General features: G+C 37.7%; 1 protein-coding gene across 2 annotated transcripts; it reads right to left on the bottom strand.

The window, feature by feature from the left end:
• Positions 1 to 258: 258 nt before the first annotated feature.
• On the bottom strand, positions 259 to 20,650 carry BIRC3 (baculoviral IAP repeat containing 3). 2 transcript variants are annotated; one of them, XM_001151965.8, is made up of 9 exons: positions 20,428 to 20,650; positions 12,623 to 16,146; positions 12,420 to 12,519; positions 9,853 to 9,931; positions 9,030 to 9,078; positions 6,733 to 6,975; positions 1,770 to 2,024; positions 1,184 to 1,225; positions 259 to 1,076 (listed from the first exon to the last, which is right to left on the bottom strand). In XM_001151965.8, the coding sequence occupies exons 2-9, from the start codon at positions 13,473 to 13,475 to the stop codon at positions 883 to 885; spliced, it is 1,815 nt and encodes a 604-aa protein (XP_001151965.1). In that variant the 5' UTR covers positions 13,476 to 16,146; positions 20,428 to 20,650; the 3' UTR covers positions 259 to 882. The 2 variants fall into 2 exon arrangements, with proteins under 2 accessions (XP_001151965.1, XP_016777360.1); XM_016921871.4 differs by lacking the exon at positions 6,733 to 6,975 and having other exon boundaries at positions 20,428 to 20,621.
• Positions 20,651 to 21,018: the final 368 nt, after the last annotated feature.

Raw genomic sequence — 21,018 nt, 5'->3', positions numbered from 1 at the left:
GAGACTTCTTGAATGAATCAATAGAGAAATGAATAAACAAACTTACTAAAGGGACTGTTTGATTCTTGTCTCAGGCATTCCATAATAGATTTTATGATGTGTTGACCCCGTGTTCTACAAGTGTCAATGAAGAAGCATCTTATGGGAAGGAGCATAAACTGTAGTTCAATATTTGAGAGGCTTTAAGAAGGTATGGAAAGAGTCTGGGAGTGACTAAACTATCCAATGTCATTGAAATAAAGCAATGAAGAATAAGAGTAATTTTTGTTGCTTTATTAAATTTTTTCTCACAGAATTCTTTATAAAAACACCATGTCCCTAAAATGTCATTCAACATATATGCACACCTTTGATGTATAGGACACTGATCAAAAAAGACAGAGAAATGTGTCCCTGGTGTTTTGTTTTTGTTCTGTTTGTTTTTAAAGCAGGGTCTCAGTATGCTGCCCAGGATGGATTCAAACTCCTGGGCTCAAGTAATCCTCCTGCCTCAGCCTGGGACTACAGGCACATACCACCACACCTGGCTTCATGTTGCTGGTATTAGTACAATGCCAAAATATTTAAAATTCTGAAAGGTAAATCAAATATCTTAAGTTTTACTTCACTTACAATTTCAATAATGCTGAAATTTTGATTGAATATTGTGTTTGTAGTGCTATCTCTTTTTCGTTCATAAGAACAAAAGCCTATCATTCTCTTAGTTTCTAAAAAATATATGTTCATATGGTTTAGATACATATATAAATATGTTACACAAAACAATGTTTTTTGAGTTGTAAATAAATAAAAATTTTAAGGAAACCAAATTAGGATAAAAGTTAAAGTTATAATACATTTAATAAATTAATTCTAAAGTTTAGACGATGTTTTGGTTCTTCTTCATGAAAGAAATGTACGAACTGTACCCTTGATTGTACTCCTACAAATAGGACACTTTCTTAAAGAAGGAGCACAGTCTTTGCATACTACTAGATGACCACAAGGAATAAACACTATGGACACTTCTTTGTCCATACACACTTTACATGTTCTTTCTTCCTGTAGTCTCCGCAATTGTTCTTCCACTGGTAGATCTAGAAAGAGGAAAGAATTTTTAATAAAAGGCAATTTGCTTCTTCAATGAAAAACTAAGAAAATAAAGACAATGTTTTCTATTGATTTAAAATATTAGTACTATTACCTGAAACATCTTCTGTGGGAATATATTTTATGTCCTGTTGCACTAAGGGAGAAAAAGAAAAAGCATTACTATGACAAATAAGGTTAATATTTAGCTACGGAATCTATTTTAAAAATGAACACTTTAGACTATAGCCAAATACTCATGTCAAGGCAACAGAAGTCTTTAATCTTTTTATGTAATTAATATCTATAAATTAGATTGATTTTTTTTTTTGAGACAGAGTCTGTCACCCAAGCTGGAGTGCAGTGGCACAATCACAGCTCATGGGAGCCTCTATCTCTCAGGCTTAAGCCATCCTCCCACCTCATCCTCTTGAGTAGCTGGGATTACCAGGCATACACCATCACAAATAATTTGTTTTAAAAATTTTTTGTAGTGATGGGGTCTCGCCACGTTGTCCAGTCTGGTCTCAAACTCCTGGGCTCAAGCAATCCACCTGCCTCAGCCTCCCAAGGTGTTAGGATTACAGGCATGAGTCACCACATTCAGCCTGTAATCATATTTTCAGTAATCATAAATTATTAATAAGAGCGTATTTTCAATTGACTTAGAAACTTTTTAAAAAGAATTTTCTATCACTCACCAAATAAATGCTCATATAACACAGCGTCAGCTTCTTGCAGAGAGTTTCTGAATACAGTGGCTGCAATATTTCCTTTTACTAAAATCGTATCAATCAATTCTCTTGCTTGTAAAGACGTCTGTGTCTTCTGTTTAATAACATCATGTTCTTGTTCATTAATAATTCCGGCAGTTAGTAGACTATCCAGGATTGGAATTACACAAGTCAAATGTTGAAAAAGTGCCATTCTATTCTTCCGGATTAATAATAAATCATCTTTATAAAAAAGAAAACAAGCATAAACATGTTCAAACTCTGCTCACAAACTTCCTTCCAGTCCTATATATATAACAGGATAAAAACTATCTTTAATTCGTAATCAGTAAGGCATTGACGTTGATTGCTAGGTTTAGGGGTGTCTCATCTCCTGTGCTTAATAATAATGTTATTATAATTATAATTCAGGGTGCAGTGGTACATGCCTGTAGCACCAGCTACTCGGGAGGCTGAGGTAGGAGGATCACTTGAGCCCTGGAGTCAGAGACCAGAATGGGCAACATAGCAATACCCTGCCTTAAAAAAATATTATAATAATAATAATAATGCTACTTATAGTAAGGACTAACATTTAGTGAGCACTGTGTTAAGAACTTTACATGTATTGATTCATTTCATCTTCACAACAGCTCTTTGAGGTAGGTCCTAATAGCCTCATTTAACAAATGAGAAAATGAAGCCGCAGTGAGGCAAGTAAGTTGCCGAAGAACACCACAACTAGCAAAAATCAAACTGAGGTAGTCTGGTGTCATGTACTGTGCTTTCAATCATTTGCAATACTGCTAAGCCTTTAACCAAATGGAACTTAGAACCCATTAAAATTGACGTTTCAATTCAATCTAGTCAAATTGGGGAAAGACAAAATCAAGAGAATTAAAACAATTTTTTCTTAAAGTATCATTCTTCCATAAAATTTCTTTTATTATTTATTTATTCATTTTTAAAACAGAGTCTTGCTCTGTTGCCCAGGCTGGAGTGCAGTGGTGCGATCTCAGTTCACTGCAACCTCTGCCTCCCAGGTTCAAGCTATTTTTGTGCCTGAGCCTCCTGAGTAGTTGGGATTACAGGCATGTGCCACTACACCCAGCTAATTTCTTGTAGTTTTAGTAGAGATGAGGTTTCACCATGTTGGCCAGCCTGGTCTCGAACTCCTGGCCTCGAGTGATCCGCCCACTCCGGCCTCCAAAAGTGCTGGGATTACAAGTGTGAGCCATTATGTCCGGCCCATAAAATTTCTTTAAAATTCCATTTTAAGTTGAAATTTTAATTATTTCCAGAAATTAGACATATTGCCATTACCTAAATATTTTATAGTAAGCAGGGAAAGGCAGTAACAGCATTTTGAATAATAAACCCTATTTGTCAACGACTACCTTCTCGCCCTACAAGATATCATCTCATTCTCCTTCAAGACCTAGCTTTTGTATCCATTGGTAAAACATTTTATATTTTAAAACTGCAGTTTTATTATCTCTTTGGAATCTAACTTATGAATCTAAGTTTATTAATTTTCATATAGCTTACCATAATCCATAAAGCTGTTTCTAAAAAATAACTAATGACAGAGGCTGAGCTATCTGAAGAATTGTTTTGGGAGAGAGGATTGTTAGATTTTAGATACACTGACTTTGTCAAGTGATAGGACTCATAAAAAGAACCATTTAAGAAAGAATAAAAAATGGAAAAAAGAAAACAGCAAAAATCAAAAACAATGACCAGAAAATAAAGATGAAGTCAAAAAAGACAAGGCTAAAGACGTATTTTGAAAATAATGGAAGCTCTGAGAATAAATGAGAAAAGGGTCAGGAGCTAGAATAGTGTCTGGCACAAAGTTAATGCTCCATAAATATCTGTTGAACAAATGAACAACCAAGCCTTAGTTCTATAATTTAAAGAGTAGGAATGAAAAGTAATGGTGAGAGGGGTAGAAGACTTAGAACTTAATATATTTTGTTAAATTATTTATATTAGCAAAGTAGGGATATATTAGAAAATAAAAATACAAACTTGGTGAAGTATACTAGTTTTTCAATCTAAGATTTCTTTTTGTAATTATACGTAACCTAATATAATGCATTCTCTGAAATTCTTAAGATTTCTAAAATTTAATTGCTAGTAACTGAGAAAAAGTCTCATTTCAAAGTTGTAGACTATATTCTGGTTTGCAAGTTCAGAAGACTTGAGTAGCTGGGATTACCAGGCATACACCATCACAAATAATTTGTTTAAAAAATTTTTTGTAGTGATGGGGTCTCGCCACGTTGTCCAGTCTGGTCTCAAACTCCTGGGCTCAAGCAATCCACCTGCCTCAGCCTCCCAAGGTGTTAGGATTACAGGCATGAGTCACCACATTCAGCCTGAATTAAAACAATTTTTTCTTAAAGTATCATTCTTCCATAAAATTTCTTTTATTATTTATTTATTCATTTTTAAAACAGAGTCTTGCTCTGTCGCCCAGGCTGGAGTGCAGCGGTGCGATCTCAGCTCACTGCAACCTCTGCCTCCCAGGTTCAAGCTATTTTTGTGCCTGAGCCTCCTGAGTAGTTGCCTTTGAAGCATATTATTAATTTTGTTTTTGCTTTTCTTTCTTTTTTTTTTTTTCTTTTAGAGAGAGTCTCACTCTGTCGCCCAGGCTGGAGTGCAGTGGCATATGATCATAGCTCATTGCAGCCTCAACCTCCCTGGGCTCAAGTGGTCCTCCCACCTCAGCCTCCTGAGTAGAGCTGGGACTACAGACACATGCCACCACACCCTGCTAATTTTTATATTTGTTTATACAGACAGGGTTTTGCTATGTTGCCCAGGCTGGTCTTGAACTCCTGGGTTTAAGCGATCTGCCTGCCTCAGCCTCCCAAAGTGCTGTGATTATAGGTGTGAGCCACCACACTCAGCCATATTATTATTTTATTCTGGGGAAAAAAAATCTTAAATTGCCTCTTTATTTATATTCCTACTGTTCTTGGGAAACTATAACATAATCATTAACCTAAATGTGTTTTCATTCACTCACTCAGAACACAGACTATATGCAGGCACCATACTAGGTAGTAGAGATATATATAATGGTGAGGCAGAAACGCTAAGGGCTCTTTTTGACAATGTAAATTATTATATATTGTTGACTTGAAGTCATTTCTGGAGACTTTTCTGATTGTCTTTGAAAGAAATATAAATATTTTATAAGTGGATAGTTTTAGATTTTATGGGGTCTCTCAACAGTTGTGGAGATAAGTGTTCTCTTCTTTGAGCAATTGTTGGCTGATGACAAATGGCTACCACTAAGAAGGCCACAGGAAGGACCTACTTGCCTAATCTTCACAGAGAAAAGAGAATTTGATGAGGCTGGGCAAAGGTTAACCGTGACTGTATTGCTGCTACACTAGTGGTTTATAGACTGAGTAATTCACACTTTGGTGAATGTATGATGCTATATCACTATGGTCTGATAGGTTTGTCTGGGTTGGGTCAGAGAACAAATCCATCTTCATGGGCAGGGTTGGATTTATCCCTAAATGAAGTGGACAATCTGACTGTCAATCATCCTGTGAAGAAATAGATCCCAGATGGCCTTGCACAAGGATAAGGAGAAATCTTTGTTCTCCTTCTGAGCTTTATGAATATTGGGGGGCCTGAATTTTGATAAAGGAAAACATTATTGGGACATTCCTAGTGACTTGTGTAAACTTGCCAAAGCTACACAGAGATGAACCAGAAGCTAGGCAGGGGAGATTTATGAGGACGAGCCCGGGGGCACTAAGAGAGGCCACATCTAGTTGCAGCTGTAAATCGACATTTGTGATATAATTCCCTTCTGTTTTCCTTAAGTCTCCAGTAAGAGCTTGTTAAAAGTTGCAGTCTGTTTTCAGCTGTGTTGAAGGGACTTATAGGTCTGGTCCATGCTTGGGAAAGGAGAAATCAGCATTTCTTTTTGTCTAGGACAGAATGATGATAGCAGTCAAAACAGCCAGATGAGAATGTATGTGCCCAGAAGAGTTTTTGTGAAGGGCAATAGAGAACATAGTGGATACGTTTAGTGTGGAAGGACATGAGCAACTTGTCCTAAGAGATTGTGAAACAGTATACTAGGACTTGCCTAAATAATCGACGGATGCTCTGGAAGACTCAGTTCTTGTGTGGACAGGTAGGAGACTTAATAGTAATTTGTGTATTAATGTATAGTCACAGGCTAAGACATGCTTTTATGCTAACATTAAAATTAATAACCATCCAGCCAGGCACGGTGGCTCATGCCTGTAATCCCAGCACTTTGGGAGGCCGAGGCAGGCGGATCACTTGAGGTCAGGAGTTTGAGACCAGAGTGGCCAACATGGAGAAATCCCTTCTCTACTAAAAATACAAAAACTAGCCTGGCATGGTGGCAGGTGCCTGTAATCCCAGCTAAGGGAAGGAGGCACGAGAATTGCTTGAACCCAGGAGGCAGAAGTTGCAGTGAGTTGAGATCGTGCCACTGCACTCCAGCATGGGTGACAGAGTAAGACTGTCTCAAAAAAAAATTAATAATTTTCCCTGATCCCACCCTGATTTACTCCAAAGGGGAGTGAGCAACTAGCCTGGGATTAAAAATGTGCCATGATGCAACAAGGATTCCATTTTCAAAGCGTTAAGAAAAAAAAAAGTGCCATGAATGCATAATTGGACACAACGTCAGCTATCCAGAGAAAAAAATATGAATTAAGGAAAAACATGAAAAATACTTTTGTACATCATACATTTTTGACTTATGAGCAACTCAAATATATTTGAATATGAATAAATTTTTCAGCATTTGAATTCAGAATACTAAACATGAAAAAATTCCGACTGGATTGAGTATATTTTCAGATATGCTAGATGAGTATATTTTCCATAACATATAGACTGATATCAAATCCTTATGAAAATAGACTGTATTAATAAATCTACATACTTGATTCTTTTTCCTCAGTTGCTCTTTCTCTCTCCTCTTCCCTTATTTCATCTTCTGCATTGAGTAAGTCTAACACAAGATCATTGACTAGTCTATAATTCTCTCCAGTTGCTAGGATTTTTCTCTGAACTGTCTGTTTTACCAGGCTTCTACTAAAGCCCATTTCCACGGCAGCATTAACCACAGGAGTATTCATCATGATTGCATCTTCTGAATGGTCTTCTCCAGGTTCAAAATGAATAACTATATGGAACAAAGAATTTAACACATATAGGATAGCCTGTATATTTCTTAAAAATTGAAATTTGAAATGAAATCAAAAATTGAAAGTTTTTATAATATTAAAAATGTAAAACCAACAAAATGTATAGGCATTATTTTGTATGAACATTGTTAAATTTAAAATGATATACACGTTCAGTCATTAAATAACAACTTGGAATATTGTACTTAGATGCAAAATACACATTACCTGTCATAACTGGATATACATATGTGAGCAGGAGAAGGAAACAGAATGGCAGGGATTACCTCCCACTAGAATTGAGATTATTTTTCCCTATGTTGAATGAACAAATGAGTTTTCAATCAAGAATAATTCACATATTTTTCAGAGAGGCTATTGTTATAAAATATTGCTTCCTTGGAGTTCATTCTCAACAGTGCAATCAGAGTGACTTTTTAAAAACACAAATATGATGTGTCACACTTCTTAAATTCCATCAACAATTCCATTGCTCTTAGCATAAAATCCAAAATATAAGTGTCTTACAAAGTCTCATACAATCTGAACCTTGTTTACCTGTTCAGCCTCATCTCTTGCCACTGAATCATTCACATTCTGCACTCTAGCCCAGAAGTCACAAACTGATGGCTCTGGTGTCAATTCTGCCTGTAGTGCTGACCACTCATACAGCTGGCCTGCTTCCCTGATTTATCTATTAGCAACTCCTACTTCTGGCCATATAGAATTTTGTTCAGTTCTTCAAAGGTGCCTATTCTCCTTTGTCACTTCGGTCTTTCATATGCTGTTCCCTCTGCCTGGAATACTCTTTTCTTCCATTTGTCACTCGGTTAACTCCTACTCTTCCCTTGGATTTTCTGCTAAGACAAATACTTCCTTTGGAAAGCCTTTTCTGACCCTCCAAGTCTGGGTTAATTGTCCTATATGCACTCTCATATTACACTTTATTTTTGCTGCCATATCCCTTTCTCCTGTCTGTGTATTTGTCTGTTTCCCGTAGATACATGAGACCAGGAGTTATGTTTATCCTGTTCTGTATTCTTTGTTTCCTTTTTTTTAATTATTTTACTTTAAGTTCTAGGGTACGTGTGCACAATGTGCAGGTTTGTTACATATGTATACATGTGCCATGTTGGTGTTCTGCACCCGTTAACTCGTCATTTAACATTAGGTGTATCTCCTAATGCTATCCCTCCCACATCCCCCTACCCCACAACAGGCCCTGTGTGTGATGTTCCCCTTCCTATGTCCAAGTGTTCTCATTGTTCAATTCCCACCTATGAGTGAGAACATGCAGTGTTTGGTTTTCTGTTCTGTGATAGTTTGCTGAGAATGATGGTTTCCAGCTTCATCCATGTCCCTATAAAGGACATGAACTCATCCTTTTTTATGGCTGCATAGTATTCCATGGTGTGTATGTGCCACATTTTCTTAATCCAGTCTATCACTGATGGACATTTGGGTTGGTTCTATCCTGTTCTCTATGCTTTCCTCAGAACAGGTGATATACAATATACAATAAATATATACTGAATTGAATTGAACATGAGATAATAGAGTAGAGGGGCTTGTACAAATATTAGCTCTATTGCATTTTAGGTGTAAGGTGATGTACAAGTCATTTAACCTTTCTGAGCCTCAGCGTCCCTATTTAAAAAGGTGACTAACATGTTCTATTCTTTCCCTTTCACAGAAAGAATATGTGAGCAATCTAATATCATAGTACATCTGCTCCCACACTGGCCCAAGAACAAGGGTTAGGCTGGACGTATGTAGTTTGTTAAAACTATACATGCCTGAGCCCCACCTTTAGATACTCAGATTTAATTCAGTAGGTCTGAAGTAGAAACTGGAAATCTGTCATATTTTTTAAAGTTCTCCAGGCAACTCTGATATGCACTGAAGTTTGGGAAATACCAACACACTATATTTGAAAATGCATTCATCGTAAATTATAAATCAATATAAAGGTACATTACTATTATCAACTTTCAATGTTAACAGTACCAAATGACTCTATTTAAATGCATTCATTATTATCCATTGTACTTACTCGATGACTCTGTATTTTCATCTCTTGGGCTGTCTGATGTGGATAGCAGCTGCAGAAAAGAAAAAAAAAATATATATATATATATATATAAATTAAAATATAAATCTTATCTTACCCATTGCAATGAAAATGACCCAACAGACATATTTTATTCAATTTGTTGCAAACCACTTGCTTACTGGCAAAATAATTTTTTAACCAAAAGCAATATTTCATTTATATTTGATAGTTATTCCCTAGGCCATAAACTAATAGAGTTTCAGTGTGTGTATATAATAACAAAACCCATTTTCATTAAGGCAGGAAAAGGACTATATCTTTTCAATAATCCATGTGACAATCAATTTTCCTTTCATCCACAGGTCTTACCTACCCTGGGTCATCCTTTGGGATAAGTTGGACCCTGTATCAGTTTCATTGCTCATGGCTAGGATGGTTTTGACCATCAAACTATTATGTAAGTTATTTGCTTTCTCAAGAAGGTTAGAAAAAGCAATAAAATTCTCTTTCTCAGATCTTTTGAAGGAAAATTTATATAGTGAAACTGTTAAATACTACTATCCCAGTCATTTTTTCTCAAACAGTTTGATTTATTGCAACTTGATTGAAAAACATCACAAGTGTCATTATCAGGAGACTACCATTTATGGATCTATTTTTCTCCAAAGAATAATACTTTCTAAAATCATGTCAGGTTTGATAAGAAAAAGAAAATGTATTTCTAAAACAACTCTTGTCTTTTCACTCAAATAGCACTCTCTGTAATTATCAGAAAGCAATTTCTCTGATGGCAACCAATATTTAAAAAAAGAACTTTCCCTACCTGTTCAAGTAGATGAGGGTAACTGGCTTGAACTTGACGGATGAACTCCTGTCCTTTAATTCTTATCAAGTACTCACACCTAAAATGTAAAGAAAATAAAATTTGAGGGATTATTTATACAAGTGAAATGAAAATGTAATAACATAAATTTCTCATCTCTAGGTGTTTATTCCATTTCAAATCTGGTTGTTTGCCTCAAATCACAGAATCATTTAAGATCATTTATTCTAAACTTAATGTTAGAAGAATAAATACATCCTAGCCCACTGGGAACTGATTCTATTGTATTGCTTTCAAAAAAAAAAATTTTTTTCTAAAACTAACCCATAGGTATCCTATGACAGGATTCAAATTTTTTGTGTGAATTTTTAATTGTTTTGTAAGATGCTTCTCATGACAGTCAACATTTTTCATACAGGTTGAACCTTTTACAAAATTAATATTTTTATATTTGCCAAGATACATTATGCTTCTGCTAATTTTTTTTTTTTTAGACAGAGTCTCGCTCTGTCACCCAGGCTGGAGTGCAGTGGGATGATCTCAGTTCACTGTAACCTCCGCCTCCCAGGTTCAAGTGATTCTGGTGCCTCAGCCTCCCGAGTAGCTGAGCTTGCAGGTGCCTGCCACCATGCCCGGCTAATTTTTGCATTTTTAGTGGAGATGGGGCTTTACCATGTTGCCATACTGGTCTCGAACTCCTGACCTCAAGTGATCCTCCTGCCTCAGCCTCCCAAAGTGCTGTGATTACAGGCATGAGCCACTGCACCCGACCACTTCAGCTAATTTTGAAAAGTTCTAAAGGTTTATCTTAATTTGGGCAGGACTAATCCAGCCATTTGTAGACTGGCTATTTCAAGTGAGTATAAACATACATATAATCAATCTACTCTTAATATATTGTGAAGTATAAATATTTCAAATGAGTATAAACGTACATATAATCAATTTACTATTCATTTAGCATACAGGGAATGGTCAGAGATATTGCAGTGAAAGGCAGGTTGATATAAGCAAGAGGAAGGTGATTACTAGTAATCTCCAAGGCTCAAGTGGACAAGGGTCAGGAGCCTCTCAGTCTACTGAGGTCAAGTAAGACCGTCTCTCCTCAGAGCTCTTAGCTACTCTCTTCAACTCTTCTAAGATTCTTAAAAACACACTGATGTTGGCCGGGCGAGCACCTCAAAGTCCTGAGGTCAGGAGTTTGAGACCAGCCTGGACAACATGGTGAAACCCTGTCTCTACTAAAAATACAAAAATTAGCTGGGCATGCTAGCGTGCACCTGTAGTCCCAGCTACTAGCGAGGCTGAGGCATGAGAATTGCCTGAACCCAAGAGGCGGAGGTTGCAGTGAGCTGACATCACACCATCGCACTCCAATCTGGGCAACAGAGTCAGGCTCCATCTCAAAAGTAAAGAGAAAAAAAAGTAATCAAAATAAGTTAAGATGCCACATTTATTAATCAATATTAACCCATTTCCCATTTAGAAAAAAAGCAGTGCTGCTTGTTGCCAGTGCAGTATTCTCAGGGCAAATGGGAAATGGGTTGGATAATAGCAAAAGTTTTGACCATGAAAAAATGTAATTGTAGGCCACATGATTTAGATGAAAAAGGAGAGTGTAAAAAAATGTCTTTTTGAAGCTGATATTTTAGTTAGTACATTAAGTTTCTTACCCACGTGATAAAAACCCACACTTGCAAGCTAATCAGGATTAACTAGAACACTAGGTGGCCAGTTAAACAATCAAAAGGGTAACACATCACATTAAAATGCTGCGTGGCGATTAAAACAGATGAGATGAGTCTATACTCACCCTGACCACCCAATTTAATACTGTAACCTGCCTGGCATTTCTAAACTCCTCTTTGTTCTTTTTATAGATTGTACTTATTTTCCAACATGCTATAGAACTTATTCAAGTTTTTATTAGTTGTCTGTTCTCTCGTGCTATAATAAAAACTTAGGAAACCAGAGGTCTTTGTTTTGTTCAACTGATTTTATGCACCCAGAACAATGCCTGGCAATAGGTGATCAATTATTATTGAATACCCAATGAATGGAAATATATCCAAGACATATGTTGACTGAAAAAACTTCAAAACTAGATATGATATTTAATTTATGTAAAATGGTGTATATTTATTTCTATATGTATATGTATGTATTTCTATATGTATATGTATCGTAGACATTTATTTCTATGTCTGGAGGGATGTTCACTAAAATGGTAACCACGCTCATCCTTAGGCGGTAAGATTTCTGGACATTTTAATTTTCCTTCTCTGTGCTTTTCTACAATGTGTGACTTTGTTTTTATAATGAGCATGTATTATTTAAATATATATATATTTCTTTAAAAATTAAACAAAAATCCCCAAATCTATTTCTTCGTTGTCTTAAGTCCATCGAAACTTTTTAAGTAAGTATTTTACTAAGTAATCCATCCTAAACTTATTCACAAATATATATTTGGAACAGAGTAAAGTAACAACTGATTTCAGGTGAACACATATAAGCAATCTCATGATAATCACAAGAATTTGCAAAGAGAATTTCGAAACAATTACCTTGGAAACCACTTGGCATGTTGAACCCATGGATCATCTCCAGATTCCCAACACCTGAGTCCACCATCACAGCAAAAGCATTTGACATCATCACTGTTACCTAAAATTAATTTTAGACCAAAACTTATGAATACACATAATTTGCCCACTAAAATGTATAAAATGAAATGTATTTCTTTTAATTAGCATTTTCAGTTTCTTACCCACATAATAAAAACCCGCACTTGCAAGCTGCTCAGGATTAACTAGAACACTAGAGGGCCAGTTAAAGAATGTTTTAAAGCGGGCTGCATGTGTCTGCATGCTCAGATTAGAAACTGTGTATCTTGAAGTGTCTTGAAGCTGATTTTCTATAAATGGGCATTTGGGAAAATGTCTCAGGTGTTCTGACATAGCATTATCCTTCGGTTCCCAGTTGCTCAATTTTCCACCACAGGCAAAGCAAGCCACTCTGTCTCCAGGTCCTATGTAGTAAAAGCCTGCTTTTGCCAGATCTGTTGGAGACAGAAAAGTCAATGGCCACGTCTGAAAAGTAAGTAATCTGGCATTTTCGTTATTCATTGCACAGTGGTAGGAACTTCTCATCAAGGCAGAAAAATCTTGATTTGCTCTGGAGTTTACAGGATTTGATGGAGAGTTTGAATAAGAGCCACCGAAATATCCACTGTTTTCTGTACCCGGAAGTAATGAGTGTGTGGAATTTGTTACTGAAGAGGGAAAAGTAGGCTGAGAGGTAGCTTCCAAGTTGTTAACGGAATTTAGACTCTGAACGAATCTGCAGCTAGGATACAACTTTTTATGCTTTTCAATAGGACTGTCTCCTCTTTTCCAGTTATCCAGCATCAGGCCACAACAGAAGCATTTGACCTTGTCATTCACACCAGTGTAATAGAAACCAGCACGAGCAAGACTCCTTTCTGAGACAGGAACCCCAGCAGGAAAAGTGGAATACGTAGACATTCGGTACAGTTCGCATGACAAGTCGTATTTCAGTTCAAACGTGTTGGCGCTTTTCATCAAATTTGATAAGAATATGCTGTTTTCGACTATGTTCATAATGAAATGAATGGGGAAGAAAAGGGACTAGCCTTTCTCTAGGGAGGTAGTTTTGTGCATGGCTTTGCTTTTATCAGTTTTAATACTAGGCTGAAAAGCCAAAATGAAAAATTTTGTATTATTTTTATTTCTATGCATTTAGAGTTTCAACATGGAGATTCTAAATCCTATACTGATACATTTTAAGGAAGAAATACACAATTGCACCTTTGTATAATCTTTATACATGCAATGTAAACATGATGCTACAGAGTAAGCTGTGTTGAAAATTAAAACCCTTCACAGAAGAGTGATGTGTATTAAGCCATCAGGATGCCATTTGATGGCAGGCATCTCCACAGGTAGGTCAACTTCTCCAGGCTGCTAGAATGTTTCAGTGGCATTCAATCAACCCAAAGATGTAATGTGTGACTCATGACGCTTCTTTTCATGGTGGAAAGCTCTGCTGTCAAGTGTTTCACAGCAAAAATATTCAGAATATGTTTATTTTGCTTTTTGGAAATTGTGAAATTTAGTGGCCAGGAAAAAAAAGCACAAGACCTACCTCAAAGGAGGAAAATAATACATTACCATATTTCACTGATTCTAAGATGGCTATTTTAAAACTTCTGTTATCAAGAAGTATTTCATAATTAATGACATCATATTTTAATTAGCAGCACTTTTATTTCTTAGAGGTACGTAAAATAATGGTACGATTTACAACTGAAGACATTTTGAATTCAGTGAAATATGATATATCCCCAATTTTTCTCCAATTAGTCATTTTTTTCTTTCTACAATCCTTCTAATAAGGAGAACAAAACAATCTAAAATTTCTCTCCAAATAAAGAGCTTTACTAGTAACAGGACTGGCTAACACATCTTAAAACCTGGTTTCAATATTAATTAAATAATAGTTATTTCCCATAGATCATCAGGAATATGATTGCTTAAGTATAATGATACTATTAGATCTTACACAATTAAATATTCTATTTAAAATAAATCATCAGAGATTAATGTGTTTGTTCATTTGGTCTTTTGGACTCAGTTTCATGCTGTTGAAGCAACTCAATGTTAAGATTTTTTTATTCTAATAGTATACTTGGCTAGAACATGGAAATGTCCTCTGTAATTATGGTAGACAACAGGTGCTGCAAAAAGAGACTCTGCCCAAACTACCAATAACAAAACTGAACTTCATTGCTATATTCAGGTTACTTTTGGAAAAACAGAATCATGGTATATATTTCATTCCCTTGGTTAAAAATTTTCTTAAGATAATTTAGATATGGCTGTAAAATAAGACCTTTCAAAGATTTTAAATTTTTTGTCCCCCTCAAAGAACTAACATTGTAGAGTTATTCAACTTATCACCTCCTGAAAACATTTTTGAACTTTTGTTTTTCTAAATGTTCCTGAAGCCAACATCAAATCTACTCTGAGAGCGGATTTATTTTTTAAAACAGTCAAAAGTTACTAAATGCCATCTATAGGCTAAGATGGATAATCAAATTGCATCAATTTAGTTTTGGTCAGAAATTATTTCATGGATAGCATACCTTGAACCAGAATTTATAATGACAAAAAAATATAATAAATTTACCATTTCAACAGCAGAAACCTTATCAAAATTCAGAATTTCTCAATTATGATTTACTAGCCATTAGTAAAGAGGTTCTGAGTCAATAATACTAGCAATGACCAATAAGCAAGTCATTGTGGCTTTTTTTTTTTCCTTTTTTTTTTACCAGTGGTTTGCAAGCATGGTTTCCTGGATCTCACAGATGTTGGGCTTTTCAACTGCAGGCTTCAATGCTTTGTTTCCAGGTGGCAGGAGAAACATCACATCTCATTACCAATAATTATTTCCCTCAAAGGTAAGTAATTGTATCTAACTTCGATATTCCTTTCCCTGGCCAAAAATTTTACACATTGTTATAAAAATCTTCTTTGTATTCATCACTGTCTTTATATTAATTTTCTAAGTTTCTTCGTTTCCTAAAATGTAACCTTCAACCATCATTCTCATCCTCATCATTCTCAGCGGTAACAGCCCATTTAAACAAATTTTGGACGTTTAAAATATTAGTGGCCTTGTAAATAACTGGGTAATTTCTTGACCAATCATCACATTTCTCTTTTTACTTCCTCTAAATTTGTTGCACATATCAAAAAGCTTTGTTCTTGATTTTTCTTTGTCACTGTAGAAGTATTTTAATGTGTCAAAACTTTCATCTGCATGTTTCTTTAATTTGCAGTGGATTGATTATTAGCTCTTTGTTCCAAATAACTGTCACTCATTTTAAAATCTTTCCCAAACACAGGTACTATTTCTATTCTACATAATGGGAGAATGTGCCAGTAGGAGACTGCCTGGCCAACTCTGAAAAAAATGCTTTAACAATATGCCCCAGCTAGAATCACTTCTCCTTTACTTCCACAAATCAAATTCAAAATCAAACTCATTATGGTTATACCTTATATAACTCGATCATGTTTATAAAATTAGCATTCTTTGGACAGTAAAACACCAGTTAATACTTAATTTGTTTACCCATGCACAAAACTACCTCCCGAGATTAGACTAAGTCCCTTTAAGGATTTTAGGTCTCCATTTTGAGATGTTTTGATTTATAGAAGAAACTGAAAAAAAATCTAGAAGAAGTCGTTTTCGTCCTTTGTAAACCTGTTCAAAAACAAACAAAAAGACAGTTTTAAAACTCAAACAACTCATGGATGGAACACAATGACTTTTTAAAAAATCATTTCTCCAAAATAGAGTACTAGTAATTACTGATCGTTTACCATGTATCAGGTGCTTTACTAGGCACTGTAGAGGCCAAAAAGAGATAAAAAACAGAGGTCTCTGCCTGGTGCAGTGGCTCACGCCTGTAATCCCAGCATTTTGGGAGGCCAAGACAAGTGGATCACTTGAGGTCAGGAGTTCAAAACCAGCCTGGCCAAAATGGTGAAACCCCATCTCTACTAAAAATACAAAAATTAGCTGGGTGTGGTGGTACGCGCCTGTAATCCCAGCTACTCGGGAGGCTGAGGCAGGAGAATCATTTGAGCCTGGGAGGTGGAGGTTGCAGTGGGCCGAAATAGTGCCACTACACTCCAGCCTGGGTGACACAGCAAGACTCTGTCTCAAAAATAAAATAAAATAAAATAAAATAAAATAAAATAAAACCCAGAGGTTTCAAACTGGAAGACATATTATGTTTGGCTTACATAGAATTGCATTATAGTTCTTTACTAAGTTTTTATTTTTATTTTGAAATTTATTTATACTTAGAGAAAACTTACAAAAATAATAGTTTCTGCATACTCTGCACTTAGCTTCCCCAAAGCTAACATCTTACCTAATTACAGTGCAATTAAAGAAACCAGAAAATTCACATTGTACCATGCTGTAGATTAATCTGCATGCCTCATTTGAATTTAATCCAGTTTCCAAATCCATTTTTTTCTTGGACCACAGTATTTTTAAATCTTACCATTAATTGCCAACATGTTTAAATGTAAGAGACTTCCCATCACATTCTAGATTCCAAGCTTCTCTTGAAACATCAGAAGATCTAGCAACACTGGGCCTATAGTCCTGCAGGGCAGCAATCAGCTAGAGCTGAGCAGCAGCTGTGCCCTTTAGAGAGGGAACGTGTTCTCTTTGATTCCCTGACACTGGGACTGACTGTTCTGGTAGTCTTCACTAACAGTAACAGTCTAGCAATAACAGACTGTTGCTATTTGTCATTGAACTGGCACTATTGTTTTTCTTACAGCAGAATTATGAGAAAGTGAAATCAATGTAACACATGTGTCCATCAAAAGTAACAAAAATGAAAAGTAGAGAAAAAGGACATATGTTTTGAGAAAAATAGGATAATTTTTGTCTTTGTGGAAAGGAAGGATATTCCTTCATATCAAATACGTAAACAGAGTATGCTTTCATTTAAAAGAGACACCCCACAAGGCCTCATGCCATGGCTCACTCCTGTAATCCCAGCACTTTGGGAGGCTGAGGTAGATGGATTGCTTGAGCCCAGGTGTTTGAGACCAGCCTCAAACTGGGTGACTTGGCAAAACACCATCTCTACAAAGAAACTCAAAAATTAGGCAGACATGGTGGCACCTGCCTGTGGTCCCAGCTACTTGAGAGGCTGAGGCAGGAGGTTCACTTGAGCCCATGAGGCAGAGCTTGCAGTGTGAGACTGCATAACTGCACTCCAAACTGGGTGACAGAGCAAGACCCTGTCTCAAAAAAAAGAGAGAGAGAGAGAAAGAGAGACACTGAGAGTTTTTCTCATTTATATCACCTCCATTTGAGTTTGCAAACCCCTTACACAAATCTTATCCTAAAGAAGCTTTAGGTCAGGCGTGGTGGCTCACGCCTGTAATCCCAGCACTTTGGGAGGCCAAGGAAAGCAGATAACTTGAGATCAGGAGTTCGAGACCAGGCTGGCCAACATGGTGAAACCCTGTCTCTACTAAAAATCCAAAAAAAAAAACCATCGGGCGTGGTGGCACGCACCTGTATTTCCAGCTACTCAGGAGACTGAAGCAGGAGAATCACTTGAACCCGGGAGGTGGAGGTTGCAGTAAGCCAAGATCACACCACTGCACTCCAGCAAGGCATATATTTGTGGAAATTTAGGCAACAACTATACAATAAATATACTCAAATATGCCAAGATGTCAACCCTAGATCACTTCAACCTCTGTCCTAATCATTTCCAACACCTAGATGCAACCCTGCAGACTGGGACCAGCATCACTTAAGACTCCTTCGCCATCCCTTAGCAATAGGCTCAGCTCCCTAGCCCACTGCCTTATGCACCTCTTCTAAACCTTCAACACCTTCCTCAAATTTCTCCACTGCACTCCATCTCATTTTCAGTCAATTACTTTGCCTTCTATTTCTCAAAGAAAAGAGACATCATTGAGCAGGAATCTTCTCACATTCTCATATCCAAGCCGTTTTGGCTCACAACCTACTTGCTGCCTCAGTTAAAGACTTGCCCCCTTATGGGATCCTACACTGTCCTACTGCCTCAGAAATCTTGTTCTTAATCCCATCCCCTCATTGCTTCAACTCTCATTCCTCTCACTCTCGACTGGCCTTTTTCCTTTCACATAACCATGCTTAAATCTATCTCAACTTTCAAATGAAAGAAATTTTTAAAATTCTCTTTCGGCCGGGTGTGGTGGCTCATGCCTGTAATCCCAGCACTTCAGGAGGCTGAGGCGAGTGGATCACGAGGTCAGGAGACCGAGACCATCCTGGCTAACACGGTGAAACCCCGTCTCTACTAAAAAAAATACAAAAAATTAGCCGGGTGTGGTGGCATGCACCTGTAGTCCCAGCTGCTCAGGAGGCTGAGGCAGGAGAATCGCTTGAACCCGGGAGGTGGAGGTTGCAGTAAGCCAAGACTGCACCACTGCACTCCAGCCTGGGTGACAGAGTGAGACTCTGTCTCAAAAAAAAAAAAAAAAAAAAAAAAAATCCTCTTTCAACCTCACTTTCCACTCTAGCAATTACCCTGTATCGCCCCTTCTCTTCACAGCCAAGCAAACTGGACATGTGTGTACGGTTAATGTCTCCATTTTCCCTCTCCCATTTACTCATTAAGTCAGCATCACTTAAAACTGCTTTCGGTGTTAATAACACCAATGGCTTTTTTGCTAAAACCAATGGAAATGTTTGCATCTGACACTGGGACACACTTCCTCTTAGAAATGTCCCATTCCCTGGGCTTCTCTGATACCAAGCTCTTGGGATTCTTCTTTCATTTCTAGTGGTTCCTTCTCAGATTGGCTCAGTCCCCAGCCTCTCCTCTTCTGACTCATTCATTTAACCTACCAAGAAGGCAACCTCCCCAGTCCCAGGGCTGTTGGGCATCCCTACCCTTTGGGCATGCAGCACATCCATTTTTCTGACACTGGAAGGCAAGTGTGCCTTTTCTTTCTGCCTCCCGCTAGACAGTAAGCTCTTTTAGAATGGCAACTATTAATATGTTTCATCTCTGTACCTGCCCTCCCACTCGTAGCATCTGCAGAGCTTGGTATATGGGGTAGACACGAAGACTTCCCGTTGAAGAAGTAAATGACTGAGACCTGAGTGACCACAGTACTTCTATCAATTTTATATTAATGACCACAGAGTCAGCTCAGTGATTGATTAGTATCAGGCTTTGGAGTCAGACATCGGGGGTGCCCAATACCAAGCAGTCCGGTAACTAGAAGCATGACCTCGCACAAGTAAATCTCCAAGAGCCTCAGTTTCCTCATTGTCAAATGGAGATAATTATGGTACCTGCTTCTTAAGATTATGATAATTAAACGTGAAAAATACATGTAAAGTCTTCAGAGACAAACCTAGCATATAGCAGGTAGCAGTACTTAATTTTAGCAATAAATAATAGCAAATAAAGTCAATATTTAATATTATTGTTACGTTAGCATCAGGTACATGCCTTCGACAATGTATTGATCAGAGTAAGAGCACTACTAGGTTTCCATGCTGATCACCAGGAAGACAACCAAAAACTGCTGTCTTCCTACCACCGCTTGGAAACATGCGTCCATTTGCTCATTAAACGTTTTACTTCCTTCCTGTGCCAGAGCTCTGCGTTAGGCTCTGTCCTGAAATTTATTTGGCACCTGCAAAGGCCCAGTGATAACTCTTGGCAACCGAATCAAAATGCCACAGCTTCACAATTCCACTGGCTCACTCCAAACGTGAAATAGAAATTGAGCACCTGGAACCTATCTAGAGCCTGCTTTTGGGCCCTGGTGTTTGATAACTGCGCCCCACCCACTGACTCTCAACCTCTGCAGCGCCCCGGGCTCTAGCCCTAAGCGCCCCTCGGCCAGCCGCTGGCACATCTCTTACACCAGGGGAGGCGCGCGCGCGCGCACACACACACACGCGCACACACACACACACACACCAGCCTTCCTTGCCCACCTGCTGCCCAGAGGCCGACGACGCATGCACCAGCAAGGACAAGCCCAGTCTTTTCAAGCGACACCTGTCGCCTGGCCTTTTCCGTGCCGGAGGGCGCGAGTCTCACGCTGTCTTTTAAATGCGTCACCCAAATCCCCACCCCTATCCGTACCAGGCGTTCCGCACTCCTCCCAGTGGTTTGCATGTGCACTGGTGCTTTCCTTTTAGGACTTAGGGGAACTCCAGCGGTAATAACCACACACACTTCCTCTTAATCAGTGGCCTGGCAAACCCACTCGGGGATTTCCATGACCCAAAAGCATGACTCTTAACCGTGGCATATCTGCGCGGCATTTACTGAAAGACATTTGCTTCATTGCTCGTGGGTCAGAGGAAATCTTGATAACAACCCATATAGAGAGGACGATCATTGCTTAGCCTGCCTGGAAAAGGTCAATATGCCCTGTTCTCCACCCTCCATCCGCCATACACTTTACACGTAAAAAGGTTAGGTTTTTCAATCTTCTACTATAGCTGCAGAAGTCCAGCATTTAAAAAAAAAATCGAAACTTTGTGAAATCTTTCTATTTATTTTTACTTTTTGTTCTGATC

Source organism: Pan troglodytes, chromosome 9 (assembly GCF_028858775.2).
Source record: "Pan troglodytes isolate AG18354 chromosome 9, NHGRI_mPanTro3-v2.0_pri, whole genome shotgun sequence".
NCBI lineage: Eukaryota > Metazoa > Chordata > Mammalia > Primates > Hominidae > Pan > Pan troglodytes.
This window is presented reverse-complemented; position numbering and strand designations above follow the sequence as displayed.

Coding starts and splice junctions, on each gene's coding strand:
- BIRC3 (XM_001151965.8), bottom strand. CDS start 13,475: ATGAACATAGTCGAAAACAGCATATTCTTATCAAATTTGATGAAAAGC. Junction 6,976..9,029: donor TGAAAATACAGAGTCATCGA/GTAAGTACAATG, acceptor TGTTCCATATAG/TTATTCATTTTGAACCTGGA. Junction 2,025..6,732: donor AACTGAGGAAAAAGAATCAA/GTATGTAGATTT, acceptor TTTTTTATAAAG/ATGATTTATTATTAATCCGG.